The sequence below is a fragment of the Vitis riparia genome, chromosome 9 (assembly GCF_004353265.1).
Source record: "Vitis riparia cultivar Riparia Gloire de Montpellier isolate 1030 chromosome 9, EGFV_Vit.rip_1.0, whole genome shotgun sequence".
NCBI lineage: Eukaryota > Viridiplantae > Streptophyta > Magnoliopsida > Vitales > Vitaceae > Vitis > Vitis riparia.
In genome coordinates this window covers 6,940,653-6,963,374 of record NC_048439.1, presented here as the reverse complement: position 1 = coordinate 6,963,374, position 22,722 = coordinate 6,940,653, and the positions used below count along the sequence as shown (strand labels likewise).

General features: G+C 32.3%; 3 protein-coding genes across 4 annotated transcripts; 2 read left to right on the top strand and 1 right to left on the bottom strand.

Moving 5' to 3' along the window:
- The first annotated feature begins 10 nt into the window (after positions 1-10).
- On the top strand, positions 11-2,717 carry LOC117922428 (SNF1-related protein kinase regulatory subunit gamma-like PV42a). The gene is made up of 3 exons (XM_034840566.1): positions 11-840; positions 956-1,304; positions 2,262-2,717. The coding sequence occupies exons 1-3, from the start codon at positions 452-454 to the stop codon at positions 2,601-2,603; spliced, it is 1,080 nt and encodes a 359-aa protein (XP_034696457.1). The 5' UTR covers positions 11-451; the 3' UTR covers positions 2,604-2,717.
- A 12,535-nt stretch (positions 2,718-15,252) lies between these two features.
- LOC117921495 (phosphatidylcholine:diacylglycerol cholinephosphotransferase 1-like) lies at positions 15,253-17,169 on the top strand. The gene is made up of 3 exons (XM_034839376.1): positions 15,253-15,831; positions 15,937-16,074; positions 16,504-17,169. The coding sequence occupies exons 1-3, from the start codon at positions 15,442-15,444 to the stop codon at positions 16,819-16,821; spliced, it is 846 nt and encodes a 281-aa protein (XP_034695267.1). The 5' UTR covers positions 15,253-15,441; the 3' UTR covers positions 16,822-17,169.
- Positions 17,170-18,101: 932 nt separating this feature from the next.
- On the bottom strand, positions 18,102-22,595 carry LOC117922183. 2 transcript variants are annotated; one of them, XM_034840223.1, is made up of 9 exons: positions 22,497-22,595; positions 22,073-22,224; positions 20,604-20,724; positions 20,359-20,443; positions 20,186-20,264; positions 19,842-19,955; positions 19,648-19,760; positions 18,593-18,703; positions 18,102-18,490 (listed from the first exon to the last, which is right to left on the bottom strand). In XM_034840223.1, the coding sequence occupies exons 2-9, from the start codon at positions 22,176-22,178 to the stop codon at positions 18,371-18,373; spliced, it is 849 nt and encodes a 282-aa protein (XP_034696114.1). In that variant the 5' UTR covers positions 22,179-22,224; positions 22,497-22,595; the 3' UTR covers positions 18,102-18,370. The 2 variants fall into 2 exon arrangements, with proteins under 2 accessions (XP_034696114.1, XP_034696115.1); XM_034840224.1 differs by lacking the exons at positions 18,102-18,490; positions 18,593-18,703; positions 22,497-22,595 and adding an exon at positions 18,776-19,077 and having other exon boundaries at positions 22,073-22,292.
- Positions 22,596-22,722: the final 127 nt, after the last annotated feature.

The following is a 22,722-nucleotide window of genomic DNA, read 5'->3' as shown; positions in this document are numbered from 1 at the left end:
ATAAAATATTTATTTATTTAGAGATATATAATTTTAATTATTTAATTTTCGTTCATATTTTTAAAAATATGTATATAATCTAACAAAAATGAGTCTGCCTTTATTCTAGAAATTTGATTATTTTCAAATTCCAAAGAGTGAGGGAAAACGGAGGTTAATTAACGTTCAACTTCAACCGAGTCAGGCAATATGCTGAACGGCTCAAGCCCACGGCTAGAGTTGGATGAATTACAATTTTCAATTATTTTGGAATAAATTTTTCTTTTAAAAAAAATAAATAAATATTGAAGGAGGCAGGTGAGTACGAAGATAATGATCCAAACAAAATTGAAGAACTCCACGTGGCAAAATACTGGGTGCGTGCAGACTTAATAAGGACACGTGTAGAGAGGCATGCATGAGAAGCATATATGTATTGTTGGAGAGAGAAGTGAGATGAAATCCAAGACTAATGCAGATCTCAAATGAGAAACGAGGGCTGAGAGAGAAGAAGGTGGGGGATGTGACGGTGGAGAAGAGGAGGCTGGTGGAGGTGCCCTACACTGCCACCCTCGCCCACACTTTGAACGCCCTGGTGGCCAACCGGGTGGTGGCGGTGCCCGTGGCTGCCCCTCCTGGTCACTGGATCGGAGCCGGTGGCTCCATGATAATGGAGTCTGACAAGCAGACCGGTGCAGTGAGGAAACACTACATAGGGATGGTTACCATGCTCGATATACTTGGCCACATTGGTGGCGGTGATGGGTTCGATTTTGAAGGGATAATGTCTGTTCCTGTGTCCTCCATCATCGGTCATTGCCTTGAGGGCCTTAGTCTCTGGACCCTCAATCCTAATACTAGGTTTGCTCTCATCTCCTCCTGCTTGCATCCACAATGTCTCTTTTGTTGTATTGATAAATACCTCCTTATATGATCAACTGTCTTCATCTTGATATATATCTTGATATATATGCAGCATCCTTGACTGTATGGAGATGTTTAGCAAAGGAATCCACCGAGCTTTGGTGCCTTTGGACAGCCACATGGAGAATATATCAGGAGTAGAACTTGTAGAGTCTGCATCAAGTTATCGGATGCTGACACAAATGGATGTCTTGAGGTTTTTAAAGGAACATGCCTCTGAACTGAACAGCGTCCTATCCTGCAGTGCTGGGGAACTGGGAGTGATTCATGAGACGGTTTTTGGAGTTACTGATGGTACTAAAGTCATGGAAGCCATTAAGTGCATGAAGGTTGCTTCGCTTAATGCTGTTCCTATAATTGAAGCTTCAGATGGCACTGAAGATTGCACTAAGCTCATAAATGTAGGTTGATTTGTTTCTATTTCTGTTAAATATGTAGCCTGCTTTAGCTTTTCAGAGTTTGCCCTTTTATCGATATGTGTGATATCTCACTTTTGGGTAAGGGAAACTATCCGTCAAAGTTCTTCAAACTGTAGTATATACATATAAATATAGTACTAATATAGTACTATACGCATATGTATGAGTTCCTGTTAGATAATGTAGTTGTATTTCAAAACTCTGTGGGCTCATTCCATCGGCTAGAATGGACAATATACATCTACATGAGAAGATACATGAGAAGATCATATTATTACAAATGGTGTTAGGGCCGGTCCTGAATCCCAGTATGGAGTCTCTATTTGTCCAATATCGTAAGGGGTGTGTTTGTTTGATCTTGTAATCCCGTGGGATACTGAGAGAACTTTATATTTATATTTGCATGGGGATGATGATGATATTCCACATTGAATAAGAGAAAAAGTAGTTGATAATATATCTATACGAGTTTCTTTTAACCATATAAACGTGTTCTAAAGTTGTAATAACTCATTAGGTCTAAAACAAACATTATCTATACGGGAGGGAGAGGTTATGCCAACCCTACTTTTGGTATTCTAATTAGTTTTGTTGATGAATACTAAAGTGAGAATTGGAAAGCAGAAGGGAACTGAGGTTTTACCAAATAGGACATTTGGAAGGAAAATTTTTGGGAATGAAAATTTGACATTTAGATCACCATAGAAATTTGACACTTCACAATCCAATGTTGCCACTTGTTTTCAATTCCATTTTCTAAAATAGCATAGAGTTTCCCTGGTATAAAATGGTTACAACCGAAGGCAATTAATTCTCTTTGAAAATGAATTTTTGGGTATCATGCTTAGTAATCTTTGTACAGCATTTTTGTATTCAGCATTTGGGTCATGTTTCATTTCTGGATTCCTAGAAAAATCACATTTTAATTCATAAATGCAGGGCAAAGGTAGGAAGCTCATAGGGACATTTTCAGCAACAGACCTGAGGGGCTGCCCGGTTACTCAGTTGCAGTCATGGTTGCCTCTGAGTGTCATGGACTTTACAGAGAAGGTCTCAACAAGCCCTTTACATGGATCGACCAACTCCAGAAGCCCCTGGAGGGAACTCGTGACCTGCTTTGCTGAATCATGCCTGGGTGAAGCAATTGACAAGGCTGTCGCTAAACATGTACACCGAGTTTGGGTTGTGGACCGACAGGGATCACTCGTTGGGCTTGTTTCTCTTACTGACATGATTAGAGCAGTAAGGATCTCACTGCTTTCGGATGCAAGTGTAATCTGATATGGAACAGCTGAGTGCTGTTTGATATTTCTTGAGTTTTTTTTTTTGGCATGGCTGTCATCAATACAATAGTTTCAAAATTAAGGAGTGAATGGCCTTGCAGGCAGTTTGGTATCTTGGCTTTGTGCCTATCTTTGAGAATAGGGATCCCCTCCTTATGAAGACTAATTTGTAAAATGCAGGAGAATAATGGAGGCCATTTCCTAATGTGTAGAAGGGGATGAGACTTGTGTTCCAGCCCTACTTTTGGGTTTCGGTTTGGGCCAGGATGGGAGAATGTATTCTAATTGGAGCAAGGTCTAGAGATGTGAGGCCTGTGTCATATACATGTTCTATTGTCATCCATAATTGAAAAGTCATCCTAAATATCATAGCACTATTTTTCCTTACTGAAAGAGACTGAACATTTGGGTTTGTATCAAGTTTAGGTCCAACCTAAGAGCACTTCAATTTGATTTCAAAGTCATATATTACTAACCAAATCACACACTATAATAGAAATAAAGAAAAGATGAAATTTTTAACATGGTTCGATGATCAATATGATTCTTATGTCCATACAGTATCCAATAATACTTAAATAAAAGAGAAAGCAATAATACTTAAATAAAAGAGAAAGGATACAATAATGAAAATTTTCATTCTTTTCTCAATTATTATTACATTCTAATTTTTCTCTCTGAAATGAAATCTTAAATAATAGGAGAATTAAAAATATAATAGAGTTAAACTTGTCATTCAATAAAATAAAATAAAAATTTAAAGGGCATTGCTCCCTTAAAACCTTGTGAATTAACTAGACAACTCGATTCCAGGAGCTTAATAGGAGTTCAACCCTTGGTATCTCCTACAAAATGCAACAAGATCGATTCAGATTTTATAATCCAACACATACTATATGCACACTATGTGTTCTCATATTGTTAAGACAGTGATGGGACCAACATTTCACCAAGGAGTAGAAATGCTGGTCCCATCTTGTTTTCATGCAACTAGAGTCAGCATTGAGTACTCAATTGTAAAAGTCAGACCAGTAGATCCAAAACTTTGAAGGTTAAGTATCAGCTACATAGATCACACTGACCAGTTAATTCCTTGTCCGAATCGCCCTTTTTTAATCTTCCCCTCCCACCCTTTACGCTTCCCGAGGATGGAATGTGATTAATAATCTGAACCAAGTTATAAAAGAGGGACTCTTCCGTTGTATTTATCTGGTGAAAGCTCTTGATGGGTAGCCATTATTGGAGATATCTTCTTTGATTACACCACCTCTTTTTTCGGCGCCCTTTAATGAAGTGTTGGAGCTTGCCTTGGATTCAGGGAAGAGGAAAAGAAAAACAGTGATAGAAACCCGAAATTAGGCAGTGGATTGGGAGCAAATCTACATTTTGGATAGGAAAAGGACCAAAAAGGAAGCCATTTGTATGCTAACGACTTTAAGAGTAGGTGTATGTAATACTGTGGGTAGTCTTAAATGTTTTTGGGCATTCTACCTACCTTTGGAGGCCAAGACCAGGCATTGATGAGAACTTATGTTGCAGGTCCTCTTTGTTTCCCTTCTTCTTAACACTACATTTATCATCCCATTTGGAAAAAGGTAAGGAGATTTTATTCCAATCCAAGACAGATGGAGCTATACAGATGTCAGTGAATCTCTGGCAGTTGGTAGTCTTGAGCAAAGATTAAAAAAAAAAAAACAAATTCCACAAAATAAATTTCCTACCAAAATAATTCATAAATTAGTGCTCGTCGTTTAAGTGGGTATGTAACCCATTAACTATGATTTTAAGTTCTTTTAAAAATAATCAAAATTGTAGTTATTAAATATAATTTAAAATTTAAATTTAAAACCTTAATCGGTGAATATGGTTATGGAAGAAAAATTGTGAATCTTTATTTTTGGTGGATAGCATATGGGCTTTGCAACCGCAATGTCCAACAAAAGCATGTGCATTTAATCATCACATTTCTTATTATTATTCTTTTTGTTAATTACTTGATCAATTTTGAACCTTTGACTTAGATCACCATGCTTTAGTATGTAGCCATTTATGATATAACATGTTACCTTATTTTCGGTTATAAATTAATTTTTCAAATTGGGCGTTGTTTGAATTGGATTGATCTTTTCAAGTTAAGGGTTATCACTATTATTTTTCTTTTTATAAGCGAAATGTGATTTAACAAAAACCTTATAATAAAACAAAAGAAAAAAATCTTATTTTAAAAAATATAAATGTGTCAAATTGATATTAATTGAATTTTAAATTTGAATAAAAAAAGTACTTGAGCCTTAGAGGCCGCTAGAGAAGCAAAGGGAGTAGGAAGACTAGGAACGAAATCACTCGATCAAAAGGTCTTATTTGAGTAGTTTAAAGTGAGGAGTCAGAAAAGCAAAGCATGAAAAAAGAAAAAGGAAAAAAAAAAGGAGTTTAAGATATAAATTGATCACGGATGCAAGTTAACCTATCTGATTATTCAAGATATTTTACATGTGATTAATAAAAAAGTCTTTTGTTATTGGTCTCGAGTTAACTAATTTTTTATCGAAACTATGTATAAAAAGAAAGAGAGATTCGTCTTGCTTCTTTGGATTGAAGTGCACATTAGTAAAAGTTAAGTTGGATGTAAATAGGATAAAGATATAAATAAATAAAATTGAAATGCAACATTTATTGTATAAATAAATAAGAAATTGGTAAAAAGTAACAAGACAGGTTATTAAAATTACAAAGTATGCTTCGATGCAGGCCATGGAATCCATATATTTATGAGGGTGATTTGAAAATTAATTTTTTTTTTCCCAAAAAGTAGGTGGGAAAAATAAACAAATGAGTGGGTTGATCGACACTGGCACCATCTGTTGGCTGGCCTTAACCTTGATTAGGGAGTAGGGGACTGACTCTATCCCCTAAATATTCTTCCCGGATGATGAACTCTCCTCAACCTTACCTTTATTGAATCCTACTACTTCACTTTATGGTTGGGCTCACTCTAATTATGCCCCGTCCCTATTTTTGAATGGGACGATTCAGTTTGGACGGTGGCTGCAAATGTTGACAGCCGAGTGACTCTGCAATTCTAGGAATTAGGGTTGCCAGATTCACATGCAACCTGAAAGTCTTCCTAAATTATGGTGTCAAAATGAAGTTATTCAATATCATTAAATATATTATGTGGGCCCGTCTCCCTCTCTCTTTAATGCATTTTTCTTAAACTTGAAGTCCCATTCTAATTGTGTAAGCAATAGTATAATGGGTCCACCTGAAGTGATAGATGGATCATACCCATCAATTGAAAGTTGTTGATGTTTGTTAGGATGCATTTTTCTTCATCAAGATTTTACCAGGCAAGAGTTTATAATGCTTGTAAGGATAGCATAAATGTCCTATGAATGTCATGGTTGTTAGCATTTATGACAATGAAATTTATGATCATAATAATTTCTTAAATGAAATTTGACATGTGTCTTTTATGGACAAGAATATGTTAATTAATCATGATATATGTGGATCAAAGACACATCATGATATCTCGTGAATTTGACACTCAAAAATTGAAAAGGTAATCCAAAGATATTGATAACTACTACATTATCGAATTAAAAGCATCAAATCATGATAAATTTGTATGCAACTAATGGTATGTTATAAACCCAAAAGATTAATTAATTGGTAATTAATTAATTTATATCTCAATTTAATGTCATATGATGGTGGAGTGTATTTAAGTAAAGAGTTTATTTAACTTCAAAACTTGATTATAAATGAGTTAGCATTTTCTTATGGGTATTAATGGTCTCAACTCAACCTCACATTTTTTTATGGTGCATGATTTGAGCAAAATTTCTATTTAATTATAAATGTACATAAGCATAAGTACAAGGTTACACAAATGCTTATAATTAAGTGACTTATGACTTCTACTTAGGCTATTTAGTTAATTGGATCTCATTATACCAATAAATTAAATAGGACCCATTATGACTAGATTATTTTATCTAAGCCCATAAAATGTATCCTAATCACTCAAACCTAGTTAATGGTTTATATAAACCCTCTTCGGGTTTAGGGTTTGACAATTTTGTTATCTTCTACCTTTAAAAATTAAATCCTATCCACATTCATCTCTCAAGGAAGAGAAACCTACAGTTCTCTTGTATCTAAATTTGAAGAAAGCCATCGACTTCAAGGTTTTAGGACATTGAGTGAAAAAGAGAAATTTAAATATAGATATGTAATGATTTTAATTTTTATGGAGTAAACTTTTAAATTTTAACTTTTATGATAGTAATTAGGCTTTTAATTCTTATTTTCATTTTTATGAAACAATTAATAAATAAAAAACGAAATGAATTTTCCAATTTAAATATGTTACTTTGCAATCAAGGCTCTCATTCCAATTTAAATACAATTGTGTGTATGAGGTCCAACATGCACGAATTTAGCAAATTAGGTGGTACAACTCATTTTTGGGTTCCTACAACTATGCATCTCACTTTCATGAAGGACATTATTACATTACATTTATTAGCTTGGACATCCACCATATTTTCAAACAATGTTTCTTATCAAAACTTATCAATAAGTCCACATGTTTATCTCATTTTAGGGAAAAAAAAAAAAAAAAAGTGATTGAAGAAACCAATTTTCTTCATTTTGACCCATTAGACATGGTGGCATGCAAAATATATGACATGCCAGTGATATAACACGTGTAAGGATGCCAACCATTGAATAGTGGTGAGTTACATGGGCTCTCTCTCTCTCTCTCTCTCTCTCTCTCTCTCCACATGTTTTATCTCATTTTAGGAAAAAAAAAAAAAAAGTGATTGAAGAAGCCAATTTTCTTCATTTTGACCCATTAGACATGGTGACATGCAAATGTATGACAAACCCGTGATACGTGTAAGGATGCCAACCATTGAATAGTGGTGAGTTACATGGGCTCTCTCTCTCTCTTTCTCTCCCTCTCCCTCTCACTCTCATGCACTCTGACTGTCACATGGGCATGGTTTAAAAAATTGAGATATTTAACCAAAATATCAATGAAACATTGGATCAGAGATGGTCAAAATGAAATTGGTCATCAAATATTGATTGGGAGAAATTTCGTCAAAAAATTGAAAATTTAGACGAAATATTACTAATATATTGATCAAGGTGACAAAAAATTGTGTTTGAGATGCACACGTGTGCGGGTTGGAATTCAATGAAAAAACGCCAAAAAAATTATCTCATTAATCTTATTTAAAAAAATTATTATCACCTCACTTTAATCGTCTTTTATATATATATATATATATATATATATATATATATATATATATATATATATATATATATATATATATATAATTTTAAATGTTTTTATTTTAAAATATTAAAAATACAAAATTATTCAAAATTGCTAAAATATAAAAAAATTAATGAAGTTCTAATATTTTATAAATTAAAATTAATTTGATAAGATAAACTATTAATATAATTTTTAATATTTTTAATTATTTAAATAATTTAATGTTAATAGCAAAAAATTGTCACAATAAATTTTTATTTAAAATGTAATAAAACATATTTTAATAAAAGTAATTTTTAATTTTTAAAATAAATGAATATAAATATATTAAAGGAATTTAAGTTAATTTTTTTATAAAAAAAATTGATAACCATTATCCTTAATTATACCTATATTAATTACACTTATAAAATAGCTTCAATATGTGTATTCTTGCTAATTTTATTATTATTTTTTAATTTTTTTAAACATTTTCATGAATTTTTAATAATTTTCGTCTTATCAATATTTTTGTCAAAATATTCATCGATATTTTACCGAAATTTTCTATATATCCATAAAATTCAAGTATCGATATCTCCATGTTTATTAATATTTTCATCTTTACATATTGGTACAATGAAAATTCATAGAAATAATAGAAAAAACTGAAAAAAAAAATGTAATAATACATATATTTAAAGTTATTTTTTAAAAAATAATATCTATTTGATAAAATTTATTATATCCGACAATAATATACCATACTTGAAAACATATTTAATACTATTAATTTGGATATTTTTGAGTATATAAAAGAAATGACGATATATGTATAATTATTTTTTAAAAATAATTATAGTTTTATTTATAAGTTAATATTTCTCTTATATTTAATTATTATACAAATGATATAAAATAAATTTATTAAGAAGTTTATCCATAATTCGAACAATCAATTTATTAAGTTTTTTAAAAAAATAATTAAAATTAATTTATTGACTAAAGTTTTGTTTTTAATGATTCATCTTTTATATGGATGTAAAATTAATGCTTTAGAATTTTATATGTTATCAAATGCCGCATTGGTCTTGTAGTAATAAGTCATCGATTTGCAACTCCCTCTTCATCAGTCTTAAGACTCTTAAAATATGTTGTGTTGCCCTTTCGAAATTCAAATAGATAGACAATAAATTATGAAGAAGAAAACAAATAATTATAGAATGAAAATTTCAAAGCTTTCTATTATTTTTTAATATATATATATATATATATATATATATATATATATATATATATATATATATATATATATATATATAGAACTAAAATTCCAAATCCTCATAAGAGCTAAACTCAAATATTAATTGAATAATTTTAATACACTAAGGAAAAATAGTTTTGGTTTGATTAGGACTCTTGCATTGCCTCCCTTGAACAAAAGTTTTCAAATTTCATATCCATCACCTTTTTCAACTTGAGCAATTGTTTCCACCTATGATTGACCGTGTAAAAATGTTTACAATTTGATTTTTAAAAGAAAAAAACTCAAGCATAATTTCTTTATTTTTTCAATAACTCATGAATGTAGTGAAACTTGATGTGCATGTATTTGTTCCTTCCATGAAAAACTAGATTGATATTTATGGTAATGTCTTGAGTATGTTTTAAATCAAAAAGCCTTCTATGCAACCATATAAATTGTGTAACTCTAATATATCTTTCTTTTATTATTAACAAAGCACCACATGTTGTTTCTTTGATGACCATGAAAACACTACTAATCTAAGAAATGCATAGCCAGAAGTGCCTTTTTATTTCTCTACATCACCTGCCCAATTGCTAAGTGTATATCCAATAAGCTTAATCTTGTTAATATATGCATAAAAAATACCACCACTTTGCATACCTTTAATGTATTGTAGAATATGATTTGCCGCTTGCAGGTGAGATTGACATGAAGACTCCATAAGTCTACTTACAAGTTCAACACCAAATACAATATTTGGTCTTATAGAAGTCAAATACCCCAAACTCCTAATCATTCTTCTAAAATTTTTATAATCAACCAACTTATCGGAGTTATCTTTTTCTAATTTCAATATTTCTTCAATTAGAGTTAGAATAGGATTACATAAGTCCATCTTAATTTTTTTATGAATATTACTTGCATACTTCTTCTAAATAATAAAGATACCATCACATAATTGAATGACTTTAATCCCAAAAAAATAGGGCATCGATCCTATATTCATCATTAAAATTGACCACTCATTACTTCTTTGAGTTTTGCATTCATCTTTAAATTATTAATAGTGTAATTAATTCATCCACATATAAACATACAATGAAAATGTCATTTTACAAATAAGATTTGACGTATAGGGTATGTTCATAAGGACATCTTTGAAATTCATTTTTAATGAAATATATATTCATTTTAATTTCAATCTATATAAGGCCTTGTTTTAGCTTATAAACCTTTTCCTTTTCTCTTTTTATCATGTATCATTTGGGTTGTTCAACATAAACCTCTTCTTCTAGTTTGTCAATCAAGAAGGCTAATTTTACATCATTTTGAAAATTTTTCCAATTATTTTGAACAGTAAGAAAGACAATTATATGAAAGAATCAACTTTAGCAACAATTAAGTACAATGCTTTAAAATAATCAATACTTGGTTTTTGCTTGTAATTTGTCACCAATCTTGTTTTGAAGCAACCGACTTCTCCATTTGATTTATACTTGATTTTGTACACCCATTTGATACTAAGTGACTTTTTAGAATTAGAGAGATTACTAAGCTCTAATATATTATTTTTCTGAGTTGTATGAATTTCTTCATCTATAACTTTAAGTCAACAATCATTTTGAGTAGCTTCCTCATGACTTAATGGATCACAATTTGGAAAATTCATTAATTCTTCACCTGTTGGATCACTATCATCATCAACCATATAATTTTTTAAGTGTGCAAGTATGACATATTGATGCTATGGATGCGTTGATGACTTTGCAAGACGCAAAGTCATAATTGTGCACTAATAGGCTGCATATTTTGGTCTTCACTTTGCTTTATAAGAAATGCAAACACTTGATGGTCCTTTTTAATTACAAAACCAATCATATACTAACTTATTCATAAAAAAATCATATCATAATTGATAATAACTTTCTTGGTTTGTGGATTGTATAATTTAGTCTTTTATCACTTGACTATAAGATTATCAAATTAGGCTTCCTATCATTCCAAACTTCTTGTGGGGTTTTCCCATAAGAGACAACTATTCAATAAATAAATTAGATAGGAAACTACTTCTATTAAAAAAAATTTAGACAATTGTTTTAAATGCAACATACACTTCACTATATCTATAATTGTTCTATTTTTTATTTCTACAATTTCATTTTATTAAAGAGTATACTTTGCAGTCAATTGGTACTCAATGCCATATTTTTTCAAAAAATCATCACAAGTAATAAATTCATTACCCTTATTCATTCTCAAATTTTTAATAGTATGCCCACTTTGTTTTTCCACAAAATTAAGCTTTAAAAATTTTGAAATTTTTATATGCATTTATCTTTTGCTTTAAAAAATAAACTCAAGCCTTTCGACTAAAATTATCAATAAAGATGATAAAATACTTATGATCTTCAGTTGAGAGTATATTTATTGAACATAGATCCGAATGAATGAACTTAGGAGGCTCCCCAACTCTCCATTATTTTCTTGTTGGAAAAAGGTCTTTATACTTCTTTCTTAAAACACATGTTTCACAAACCTTATTTGGAGAATTAATAAAAGATAACCTAAAAACCATCTTCTTAGCAACAAGTAATTTTAGGCTTCCAAAATTTTTGTCTTCAAAATTTGAGTGCTAAAACAAATTCTTATGATCAATTAGAATTAAAGCAAGGTAATTTTTCACAATTAATATTTAATGGAAATAGATTATTTTGTGTCATTTTTACTTTTGTTAGTAGTTGTTTGTGATTATCATTGATGGTATAGATTTCTTTATAGATTTACGTATTATACTTTTTTTTTTTCTAAAATTTACCCCATACTTAATAGATTTTGATCAAGACTTGGAATTTATAACACATTGGAAAAAACTTTTAGGATTCATCTTTCAGTTGATGAAAATCTTACTTCTACCCTTAACTTATACTTCTGCATCATTCCTAAACTTTATCTTTGAAATAAAAGTCTCATCTAACTAGAAAACCTCTTTCCTACCACAAATACGATTACAACTTGTAACAAAAAATCATGTACTTTTGTTTTTATCCTTTATAGCATTGCAAGCTGATACCAAGGTCTCCAAATTTTCACCTTTATCTTTTATGACATTAGCTTGAAAATTCCTCCCATTTGATCTTTAGCCCAACTTATAATGGTAGTATTTTTTGCAATATAACATTGAATATGACATTTATTATTATTTTTTGAGTTGAAGTCTTATCTCTTCCTTCTTTTAAATTGATTTGGAATTTTTTTGTCCTCCGTTCTACCAATTTTGACATTTTTGACTTGATCCAAAATTATTTTAGATTTCTTTATTTTATTTCTAAGACTTAAAAGTATATTTGGTAGTACTTCTAGCATAAAAAAACGTTTATGAAAAAAAAAATCAAGTTTTTGGCAAAATTTAGAAAGTATTTTTGAAAAGTTGGAGAATCGCTTATACTTTTTGAAGAAATACTTAACAAGTAATTTTTCCAAAAACACTTCTAAAAAAAATATTCCACAGAAACCACTTCGAATATAAACACTGTCAAATATACTCTTAGTTGGTTTTGTATTGCTTATTCTACCTTAATTTGAGACTTTTCATCTACACGTAGTTCATGGACTTGTAAGGATTCCATCAATTCATCCAATGTTGTGGTTATGAGATATTTTGATTCATTATTGTTATCTTATGCTTGAATTGCATGGTTAAGCTTTGAATAAGTTTTCTCCATAACTTGGAAATTTGAAATGTTTTCGCTATTAGATTTCATTTGATTGATAAAAGCAAATGTTTGCAAAAATTAATTAAACACTTTTTCTATTTTCTTCATTTGAAGAAGTTTCTCCACACCTTTTTTAGTGCTTTGTAGGTGTTCATAAGGATAACTCATGTACCTTTGTTTGAAATTACATTTGCAATCTTCTAAAAAATAGGTGGTTTTATCAATTAAGAGATGTGAAAACGAGCCTTCAAATCTTACCTTCTAGAATTTTCTAAATTATTCTTTTGTACTTGTATGAGTTGTGCTTGATTTGCTAGTACCACAAACCCTTAAATTATTACCGCTCAAGTATCTTAATAATACTCCAATAATAATTGTATCTAAATTCTCTAGAATTTAAAATTACTTTTTCCATCAAACTTTAGAAATTGGGATTAGATAGTATTATTGTTGGTAACTTACATTTTCTAATACCAAATGTAAGCAATTAAGGAAAAAAATCTTTCCAACATAATAACAATTTATTCACAAAAAGACAAACTATGAAAAAGAAAGACAAATAATTATAGAAGGAAAACTTCACCACACTTTTTTTTTTTTAATCATTGTTGAATAATTCTAAATCCTAAGATGGACCCAATGACTCCAAATCCTAGAAGAAAAAAATATGTAGGCACAATTATAAAAGACTAATTCTAAAAAATACTAAACCCCAATTATAACTAAGATTGAAATCTTAAGAAGAAACAAATTCAAATGGGTTTTTTTCTTGCACGAACTAAACATAACTTGACCGATTTTACTCGACCTAAGTTCTAATCTGATTAACTCACATATACTTTTTAATAAGATCAATTCGAGCTCAGAAAAAAAAAATTGGATTGAATTCGGATTACATATCGATTTGATTTGGATATATGTGATTTATTCTTGGATTAAACTTGGTCTTATTGTAACAAGTTGGAGACTCTAGTTTGACTTGACTTTTAGTTTTGCAATCGTGGATCAACTTGATCTCCATAATTGACACCGTGATAATTGGGCTTTATTGTGGTAGACTTACGTGGTGCGTAGATCTTGACCCAAGGCTACCTCAATCACCCTTTTTAGAGGTTGATGCGAGAATTTAATTTTTAGATGAAAGTCTAATAATCTGCGGAGGGACACCCAATCATATAAGCACAGACCAAGAATTTTCAATTTCTTCTTTACCTGTAAGGCATTTTAAAATGATAAAGTAATTCAATATTTATATCTTTCATTGTCAAAATAATGTAAAGTCATCTTTCGTACATGGAAAGCAAATAAAGTGTTGTCAACTACTTTTCACAAGAAGACGCATAGCACTAAGATTAGACAAAATTTAATAAAGAAAATATTTTCTTCCTTTTTTATGGTTGGATTAATAAATGAGTTATATATTGAAAACATAAAATATTATAAGAATCAAAAAAGCCCATCATTATTTCATTATTTTTCATTTTATGTACAATTTTAGTTTGGAAAATAACTTTTAAAAATAGTTATTTGATAAATTTTTAGAAACAAATGATCTGTTTGATAATTATTTTTGAAAACAATTTTAAAAAATAATTTTTGAGAATAATTTTTTAAAATTGTTTTAAAATTTTTGTATAATAAAAGTGTGTTTGAAAATCTAAAATATTTTTAACTAATTTTTAATATTTTTTAAAAATAATTTTTATATCTAGTGTATTTTTAATTATTTTACTGGTGTGTATAATTATTCCTTAAAACGGATTTCAAAAAACAAATGAAAACAATTAAAAAATATTTTTTAAAAATATCATATTTTCTATTCTAAAAAATAGAAAATAAAAAATAATTTTTGATTGTGAAATATGTTTTTTAGGTTTTTTGTTTTAGAGAACATAAAATTATTTTAAAAAATAGTTCTAAGGCTAAAAATTTATCTAGAAAAAATAATTTTATCGATAATATTTTGTTTTAAATTATTTTTCATATTTATATAATCATTTTTCAAAATAATCTCTAGAAGAATATAAAAATAATTGAAAATATGTTTTAACTTAAGAAAACATTATTTTTTAATAACAAGTTTAAAAAACTTGTTCTCTCTCAAAAAACTATAAATGTAATTTTTAAAACATAAATCTATTTTTAAAATCAATTCATTCTTTGTAAATAATCTTCTAGATTGTCTCTCCAACCAAATATTCAAAAGCAGGAATATTATTCATTTATGCTAAGAAAATTAAAAAAATAATAATAATTTCTTTAATAGATTACAAAGATTAATGTTTGTATTATGGTATTGAGGTTTCAAACAAAAGAAATGACGAGTACATGAAAAAATGGAAGGGGGGAAAATTATGGAAAGCAATGAAGACAAAGAAACGGTCCCAGTCAGCCACAAACCAAGAGACACCGTAGAACACTTTCCTAATACCTGATGAACTACTAGTCAGATCATCTCACAGATTTTACCCCAGCCTCGTCTTTGAAATCTCCGCCACCACCCACCATCCCCCTCTACCCTCCGCCACCATTTATTTTTATATATATACGCCACTCTCCCACGCTTTCCAATGCAGATTCCCACGCCCCACCTCCCACCATGAACGGCCACCAACCTCTCCGCTCTTCATGCACCCTCAAGACCAGGTCCAACAAGTCCAAGGCCGCCGCTATTAGTCTTCTCGCCTCCGGCGACGGCGGCCGAATTCCGGCGGAGATGAAGCAGAAGAAGAAGACTGCAAATGGGTTTTGGAGCAAAGCTTCGTTCATGAACTGGTCGATGGACGACGCGGTTGGCCTCTTCCGGTTTCATCCGATGCCGTGCGTTTTCGCTGCGTCGTTGTTGTTTTTCATGGGCGTGGAGTACACTCTCCGGATGGTGCCATCGTCGTCGCCGCCGTTCGATCTGGGGTTCGTCGCCACCGAGTGGCTCCACCGAATTCTCGCTTCGAGCCCCGATCTCAATACTCTTCTGGCCGGACTCAACACGGTGCGGCCTGGTGCATCGTTTCATGCAATATAGTTGGATTTTGGGATTTGGGTTTTGATCTGAATTTAACTTTGAATTGCATTTGATTTGATTTTGGGTAAATAGGTGTTTGTGGGGATGCAAACCACATATATAATTTGGACGTGGATGGTGGAGGGAAGGCCTCGGGCCACCATTTCTACGCTTTTCATGTTTACCTGCAGAGGGATTCTTGGCTACTCCACACAGCTTCCTGTTCCTCAGGTCTATACTTTCTCTTTTTGCCTTATACATTTTTTTTATTGATAAATTTGAGAATTTACAGGCTGATGAAAAATGAGGTCTTGTTAGACCTTGAAAATGAAAAATGTGACAAATTTTCTTAGGAATCTGATAATTCTTTTTAGCAAAATTGATAATATTTGTGAAAAAGTTTATTCCGAGTACCATCTCAAATCATTCGACACAGTTCTTTCAATTTAAGGAGTCTGGAATCAATTTCAATCAGTCATTCACCATTCTTGTTTTTTCCTTTTTCAACGTGCCATTCCTGGAAACAAAGCTTTCAGAGACGCGTTTTTGAATTTTGAAACAACAATGCTTGCTATTCCTTTTTGACATTTCTACCAGACAGGCTGTTTCCAAAGAACTTTCCAGCTCAATAATCTATTGTTTTTTGGGGTTCATTAACAGGGATTTTTGGGCTCAGGCGTGGACTTCCCAGTCGGTAATGTGTCCTTCTTCCTCTTCTTCTCGGGCCATGTTGCAGGGTCTGTAATTGCATCCTTAGACATGAGGAGAATGAAGAGGTGGGGAATGGCATGGACATTTGATGTGCTCAATATTCTACAAGGTGTAAGGCTCCTGGGGACTAGGGGCCACTATACCATCGACTTGGCCGTGGGCATAGGCGCCGGAGTTTTGTTTGATTCACTGGCTGGAAAGTATGAGGAGGGCAAGAGAAGAGCAGCTGCCTCTACTGCAATTGGTAACGCTGATGTGTTTACATAATGTCATGGTCATCATAGTGCAAGGTACAAATGTTAGAGGCCTGTTTGGGCTGCCAAATGTAAAAAAAAAAGGCACCTTCAATGGTAGAAAAGAAAGAACAAAGAAGTGGGGTTAATGCATTAATTGGGGTTAAGGTCAGTTTCTGCCTTCCTTTTGAGATGCCCCCATGGCCTCATTTTTCAGGGTATTTGGTTGACAAACCTTGTAACTTTGTATAAATCCTCTACATTTTGAATTGGGTTTGGTCCATTTGTTAATCTTTATCCTCTAGAATTAACTTTGTTACATACATGTAGTTGTTTATATCAAGAAGTTGGAATGAAGGTTTGGTTGATTTGAAATTTTGAATGGATTTTGACTTTGTAGTTTTGTTTCTTGTGAGGCATCTGGTTAAGCCGAGTGGTTAGAGAAAATATGTATGGAAGAATGCAACAAACTCAACCCAACTCCTGAAGCTGCTCCCATGACTTTGGCCATTGATAATTTGATATCGTGAAGGTGTGGAGTTTGGTGTAAGCTTACTTACAGAGAATTGGTCGTGTTTTTGGTTCAACCATTTGAGCAGACTTAGAGGGTGAAACACACACGGCTCTTCAAATTCCCTATTCTTATTTCTTTTTCCTTTTTCAAGGAAGGGTCGTTGAATACCAGGTCCACCCAGCAGTTGGAACTCACATCAGCATGCACGAGTTGTTGGATTCATATTTCAGCAATGCTATTGGTTTGGATTGGGCTTATCTAATAGATATTGTATTTGCAAAGTGCTTTTTATTAGTAAAATCACACCCAAATGTCCCCAAGGGCATTCCAAAATTTTGACTTTTTTCTCAATGATTTTTTCTTTTTTCTTTTTTTACTCCTTTAAGGCTATGCCAAGCTAAAAGGAATAAAAAAAATGACATAAAAACATGTTTATGACTAAAATATTTAAAATTTATAAATAAAAATATTATATTTAATAATATATACATATACTAGCATTATTTTATGGTATATGTTTTATACATTTTTATTTTTATTTTTTCAAATTTAACTTTTTTTAATTAAAAATTATTTGTGTTACTAATATAGAAAATTTAAAAAACCAAAGAAAATTGATAAGAAATGCAAATTTATGTTACCATGATATTTATATATCTCGTATCTCAATTTAGGATTATTATATCCCGTTATATGAGGATATATATATATATATATATATATATATATATATATATATATATATATATTATTTATTCTATTTCATATTTGATTGAAAATAAATCAAAGTAAATAATATCTATCATGAGATATATTTTGTCTTTTATTCTATCTCATACTATATTCTGCTAATCAAATACGATCTTATTTGATGGAACTTTGGAAGCCTGATTTGTTGAGAAATTGCACAAGCACGGCCACGCAGAATGGAAGGTACCTGCAGCAATGGCTTTGACACAACTAGGAAGCAGCAAACTTCTGTCAACTTAGGCTTTTCTCACCCCTGTCAATGTATATTAGAAACTGTACGAGTCATATATGAGGTGACAAGATTCTGGACCTGGTGCTGCTAATCCTCGGAGTCCGACTCAATTGGGCAGGACCCGTCATCTACATTGGCAAGCGGGTTATACAAGGGTGAACTTGGATCTGTGCATCCTATTACAAAATCGAGATTGCACCGATCACCCTGCATTGATATTAAGCAATTGTCAAAAATGGTTGTTAACTGCAACTTGTGGGGAAAAATGGTTGAAATGAAGGCATGGGAAAGGGAAAAAGCTCGACTTACTCCTTCCAGTGTCAGGTTACCGATCAGAGCACATCTGTCGATGACAATGTTTGTGTCTGGAAATATTGCTTTGTCGCATGCACCCTCTTTACTCAACTCCTCTGCTAGACCCTGCCTTAAGCCAATGAGACTACCTTCTTTCAGTGTTTTACATGACAGTGGTAAAGACACAGAAAAGAAAGCTTAAGAAGTTTGTTTTATTTCTCCCGTTTATCCAGGAAGGATTCTGGAGAGATATGAAGAAAAGAAAAGGCTGATTATGTGCCTGGCAGAAATCCTTCCTGAAACACTTTTGAGTCTTGTGCAGAAAATGAAGTGTTCTAATGAACTTGTCTTTTCTTTATTTTTCCCCCTCTTGTATTCTCTCCTCCCTGGACAAGAAAGGACAAAGGAGAGACTTTCAAAGTTTCCTCCCCTCTCAGGAACACGAATGTTGAAACATGAATGCAGTCCCCAACCATCTCTTTTCTCTTCCATTCTTTCCTCTATACACAAGCAAAGGGAAAAGCAAAGATTTTATAAAAGTCATCTTCCAAGGTACATACTACAATTTGTCGAGAAAAGACATGAGGATGTTAAGATGGATGAACTGTGCTAGGAGAAAAAATAGAATTAAAAATGAATGTATTTTGAAAAGGTACTGACTGAGGACAAGATGAGGAATATCTATAAAGACCAGTATGAATCAGTGATTTGATTCAAATTAAAGGTGTCAAAAAGGTGAGAGGAGGTCCAAAAAGATGCGGTGAAGGCAGTGAGAAACTTCTGATCTTTGAGGATGTGATATGATATGGATCTAGATAGAGTTGAATGGTGAGGGATTTTTGCGGCCTATTGGAATAGTAGGGATAAAGATTTTGTTGAGTTTAGTTTTTTCGCTTCTCTGTTCTGCTATACCTTGTCTTGATGACAAGAGAATAAATTTCTTCCAATAGCATTTTAGACTGACATTTTGTTAATTAATCTTGAGATTGATCAGCAATCTGCAAACAGTCCACAAATATCACTGTTTATGGCAAACAATTCTCTGGATTGAAAGAAGAGTATTTTATTACCTGATTAAAGAATTCAATTGGTTTGTTTTGCCAAGCCTTGGGAACTTGAAACTGCAGTTTGTAGGGGCCATCCCACTCAGTTCCGTTTGTGAATGAGAAGATTAAGTTTACAGCTGTAAAAAGCGGATGTTTGTCAGGAGAAGGAATTATGTATTTAAGAAAAAAGGCAAGATGAGTTTTGATTTATTATCAACCATGCTTAGGAATGCATATCTGGATAGTATATATGGGACGATCAGCTTTTCCTCGGGTTTTTTTAAGCATTGCCCTTGGTTCACCACCACACATGATGGGCTGATTAAATCCTCCTGCAAGTGTACAGTTCAACAAGTTAATAAACAAACTTTCTATTCTGTTGACTTGGTTTGTTCGAACGTATAGCATTATTTACCAGATTTCATGATGGGCATTTCTAAAACAATCTAATGTTCATAATCATTCTATTTGGAGGATTTATAAATAATCAAGCCTTTTTGCTCTGTAATGGCACCATACTTGTGCCATTCCCAAAGAGTTCATATAGTTTATGAGAAAATACCATTAAAACCAATCCCAAAATCTTCATTTGGAACAAGTTTGCTAGCTACTGGATTGTAGAAAAGCTTTAACTTCTCCCCCTGTAAAATTTTTTCAAGCACATCATTAATGGAATAATAAAACCAAGGGAAAATGCAACCGAGTTCCTAAAATCAACAACCAAGACAAACATACAGAACTAGGAGGAAGGCCATTCATGGTCTTCCAGTAGACAGGAGCCCTCCCGAGTTCAAACATCGCCCATGAAGGAAGCTTAACCCTGAAAAAGTAAAGGATTTAGCAGGTGATGACAAAATTATAATTCAATTTCCAAACAGGAGTCAAAGAAATTTATCAGCAAGAGAAAGAAAATTCTCGCATGCCTCTCAACATTAAAATGACGAAAAGATTGGCATTGGTAGAAAAATGAGGGCACATACTCTTTGGTTTCCTCAACAGGAGTTGTTGCGACAGCAGCAGCACTTACTTTCCCAGTAACCTTAACAACTTTCCCCATCTTAGGTAAACGACTTCTCAAGGAAGCACCCATAAAATTACTTGCTGGAATTGAAAATACAAATCTGTTAGTCCTTTGAAATCTGAGATATAACATTATCGTTACTTTTCAACGGATTCATTAAGGAATATCTTCTTGGTTGCTTGACACACAACAGCAACATACCAAATATTTTTAGTCCATTATATGGATCAAAATACCAAACACTTAAGAGTATTTATTTTTATACTAGAACCTATATTTTCATACAAACAAATATTTGACAAAGTGGGAGTTGATATCTGGTTTCTTTCCATATTGTATTTTAGAATGTCTGTGTCTTCTGCAGCTGCTGTCCTATTATTAGAATTAACCACCCACCCTTCCCTCTCTCTAATTAGGTGTTTTCATTGATTCCCTTCATTGGCATCACCAAAGTTCCTGAAGGCAACTGTTCCAAACATTTCATCACTATCTCATATCACCCATTATTTTCCTTAATTTTCTTCTTAAATAAGGAGTGCATCACAATCATCCACTGACGAAAGATGGGCAAGTGAAACCTGCGACAACGCTCACTTTGTTTTTGAGCCTGAATTCAAACTCTAATCATATTGCTAAATTTCCCGCTTACTTTGGGCAGCCCAAATTCCAACTTTTAAAAAAAATTTAACAAAATTTATCAGATTTCAACCAAAATGTGAATTAAATATCTGAACATTTTGAACTGGATTCTCTTTCTGAACTATGGCACCATGGTTGCATCTACTCACTTAGAAATCACTATAGAGAAGATTTAAATCACCTACCCACTTTGTAGCCTTGGTAGAAGCTGAATTGAATGGTTCCAATATCAAAGGCTCAAGGTTTCATATGTGAGCTAAAGAGAAGCAAATTAGGCCCTGAAATACCTAACTCTTTATTTCGTACAACGATGGATCTTCCCTACTCGTCACTTTCGTAGAATGATTGATGTTCCTCTTCTTGAATAGGGATCAAAATTTACATCCCATTGAGGGTCTAGAATAGACCAAATTAAGTTTTTGGTAGACAATTAAACCGACTCTGCGAAAGAAAAATCTTATTACAACCTACAAGAAATTCAACTGTATGAATCCCTTTTCACTGCGCTCTTCTATGAATTTAACCATACCTTCTTTGAAAACACTCTTCCTAGCCGATGCATGGTATGGAGGATGTATAGTATGTATAGTCCAATTCAACAGATTCTTATATAAATCTATTGTTGTTTGCACACAAAAGGAAGCCAAAGCTAATTGTTTGCATGGTAATCCTTCAAATTCTTAAGACAAACTCATCCATGCTTCAAATTAATAAAATCTGTTAGATATACAGCAAACCCCATCCAAAGCAGCATCTAATCAAATATCAAAACAGCTTAAACGGACTCACCAAGCCTGCCTGCAACGGATGGACTCCCATTTGTACCCGAAACCGAAGTCACTGTAGGAAAACATTGCGTGGAAGATGCAAAGATTGAACCAATAGTTGCAGCCATCACTCACACTTCCTGTGCTTGCTCAAAGTTGGAAGCTACCCATTCACTGAGCCAAATGAAATAAGAAGCCAGAGAGAGAAAATTGAGTGAGAAGGCCCAACCAGAAACACAAATTTGCAGAAATATCTCTTCTAAAAGTAGGATATTTATCTCTACTCGACAACAGGAAAAAAATAGGAAGTCAAAGAGATAAGAGTAGAGAGAGAAGCATACTCAACCACACACATAGATTTGCAGAAACATAACCACAGAAAAAGAAAAAAAATTGAAATTTGGGGAAATATCAAGAGAAATAGGAAGTTTGAGAGAAGGGCCTACCCCAACCACAGATACAAATTTGCGGCTATCTCTGTACAAAACCAGTTTGATGTCAATTTACAGAGCAATAAAGAGAACTAAAAAAATGGGGAAGTCGGTAGAAGTGGAGAGAGAGTCATAGACGCAACTGTCAACCACAAACACCAATCTTGCAGAAATATCTCTTAAAAGGGAGACGACAAAATTGAGAATTTAGGGCGAAAAAATTCAAAGGAATCTTCACCTT

Bases quoted from the DNA above. Each gene is read 5' to 3' on its own strand.
- LOC117922428 (XM_034840566.1), top strand. From the start codon at position 452: ATGCAGATCTCAAATGAGAAACGAGGGCTGAGAGAGAAGAAGGTGGGG. The intron at 841-955 runs GTTTGCTCTCAT...ATATATATGCAG, and splicing joins ACCCTCAATCCTAATACTAG to CATCCTTGACTGTATGGAGA. The intron at 1,305-2,261 runs GTAGGTTGATTT...TCATAAATGCAG, and splicing joins ATTGCACTAAGCTCATAAAT to GGCAAAGGTAGGAAGCTCAT.
- LOC117921495 (XM_034839376.1), top strand. From the start codon at position 15,442: ATGAACGGCCACCAACCTCTCCGCTCTTCATGCACCCTCAAGACCAGG. The intron at 15,832-15,936 runs GTGCGGCCTGGT...TTGGGTAAATAG, and splicing joins TTCTGGCCGGACTCAACACG to GTGTTTGTGGGGATGCAAAC. The intron at 16,075-16,503 runs GTCTATACTTTC...GTTCATTAACAG, and splicing joins CACAGCTTCCTGTTCCTCAG to GGATTTTTGGGCTCAGGCGT.
- LOC117922183 (XM_034840223.1), bottom strand. From the start codon at position 22,178: ATGGCTGCAACTATTGGTTCAATCTTTGCATCTTCCACGCAATGTTTT. The intron at 20,265-20,358 runs GTATGTTTGTCT...AAAATTTTACAG, and splicing joins ATGGCCTTCCTCCTAGTTCT to GGGGAGAAGTTAAAGCTTTT. The intron at 19,956-20,185 runs GTATTTTCTCAT...GTACACTTGCAG, and splicing joins TTTTGGGATTGGTTTTAATG to GAGGATTTAATCAGCCCATC.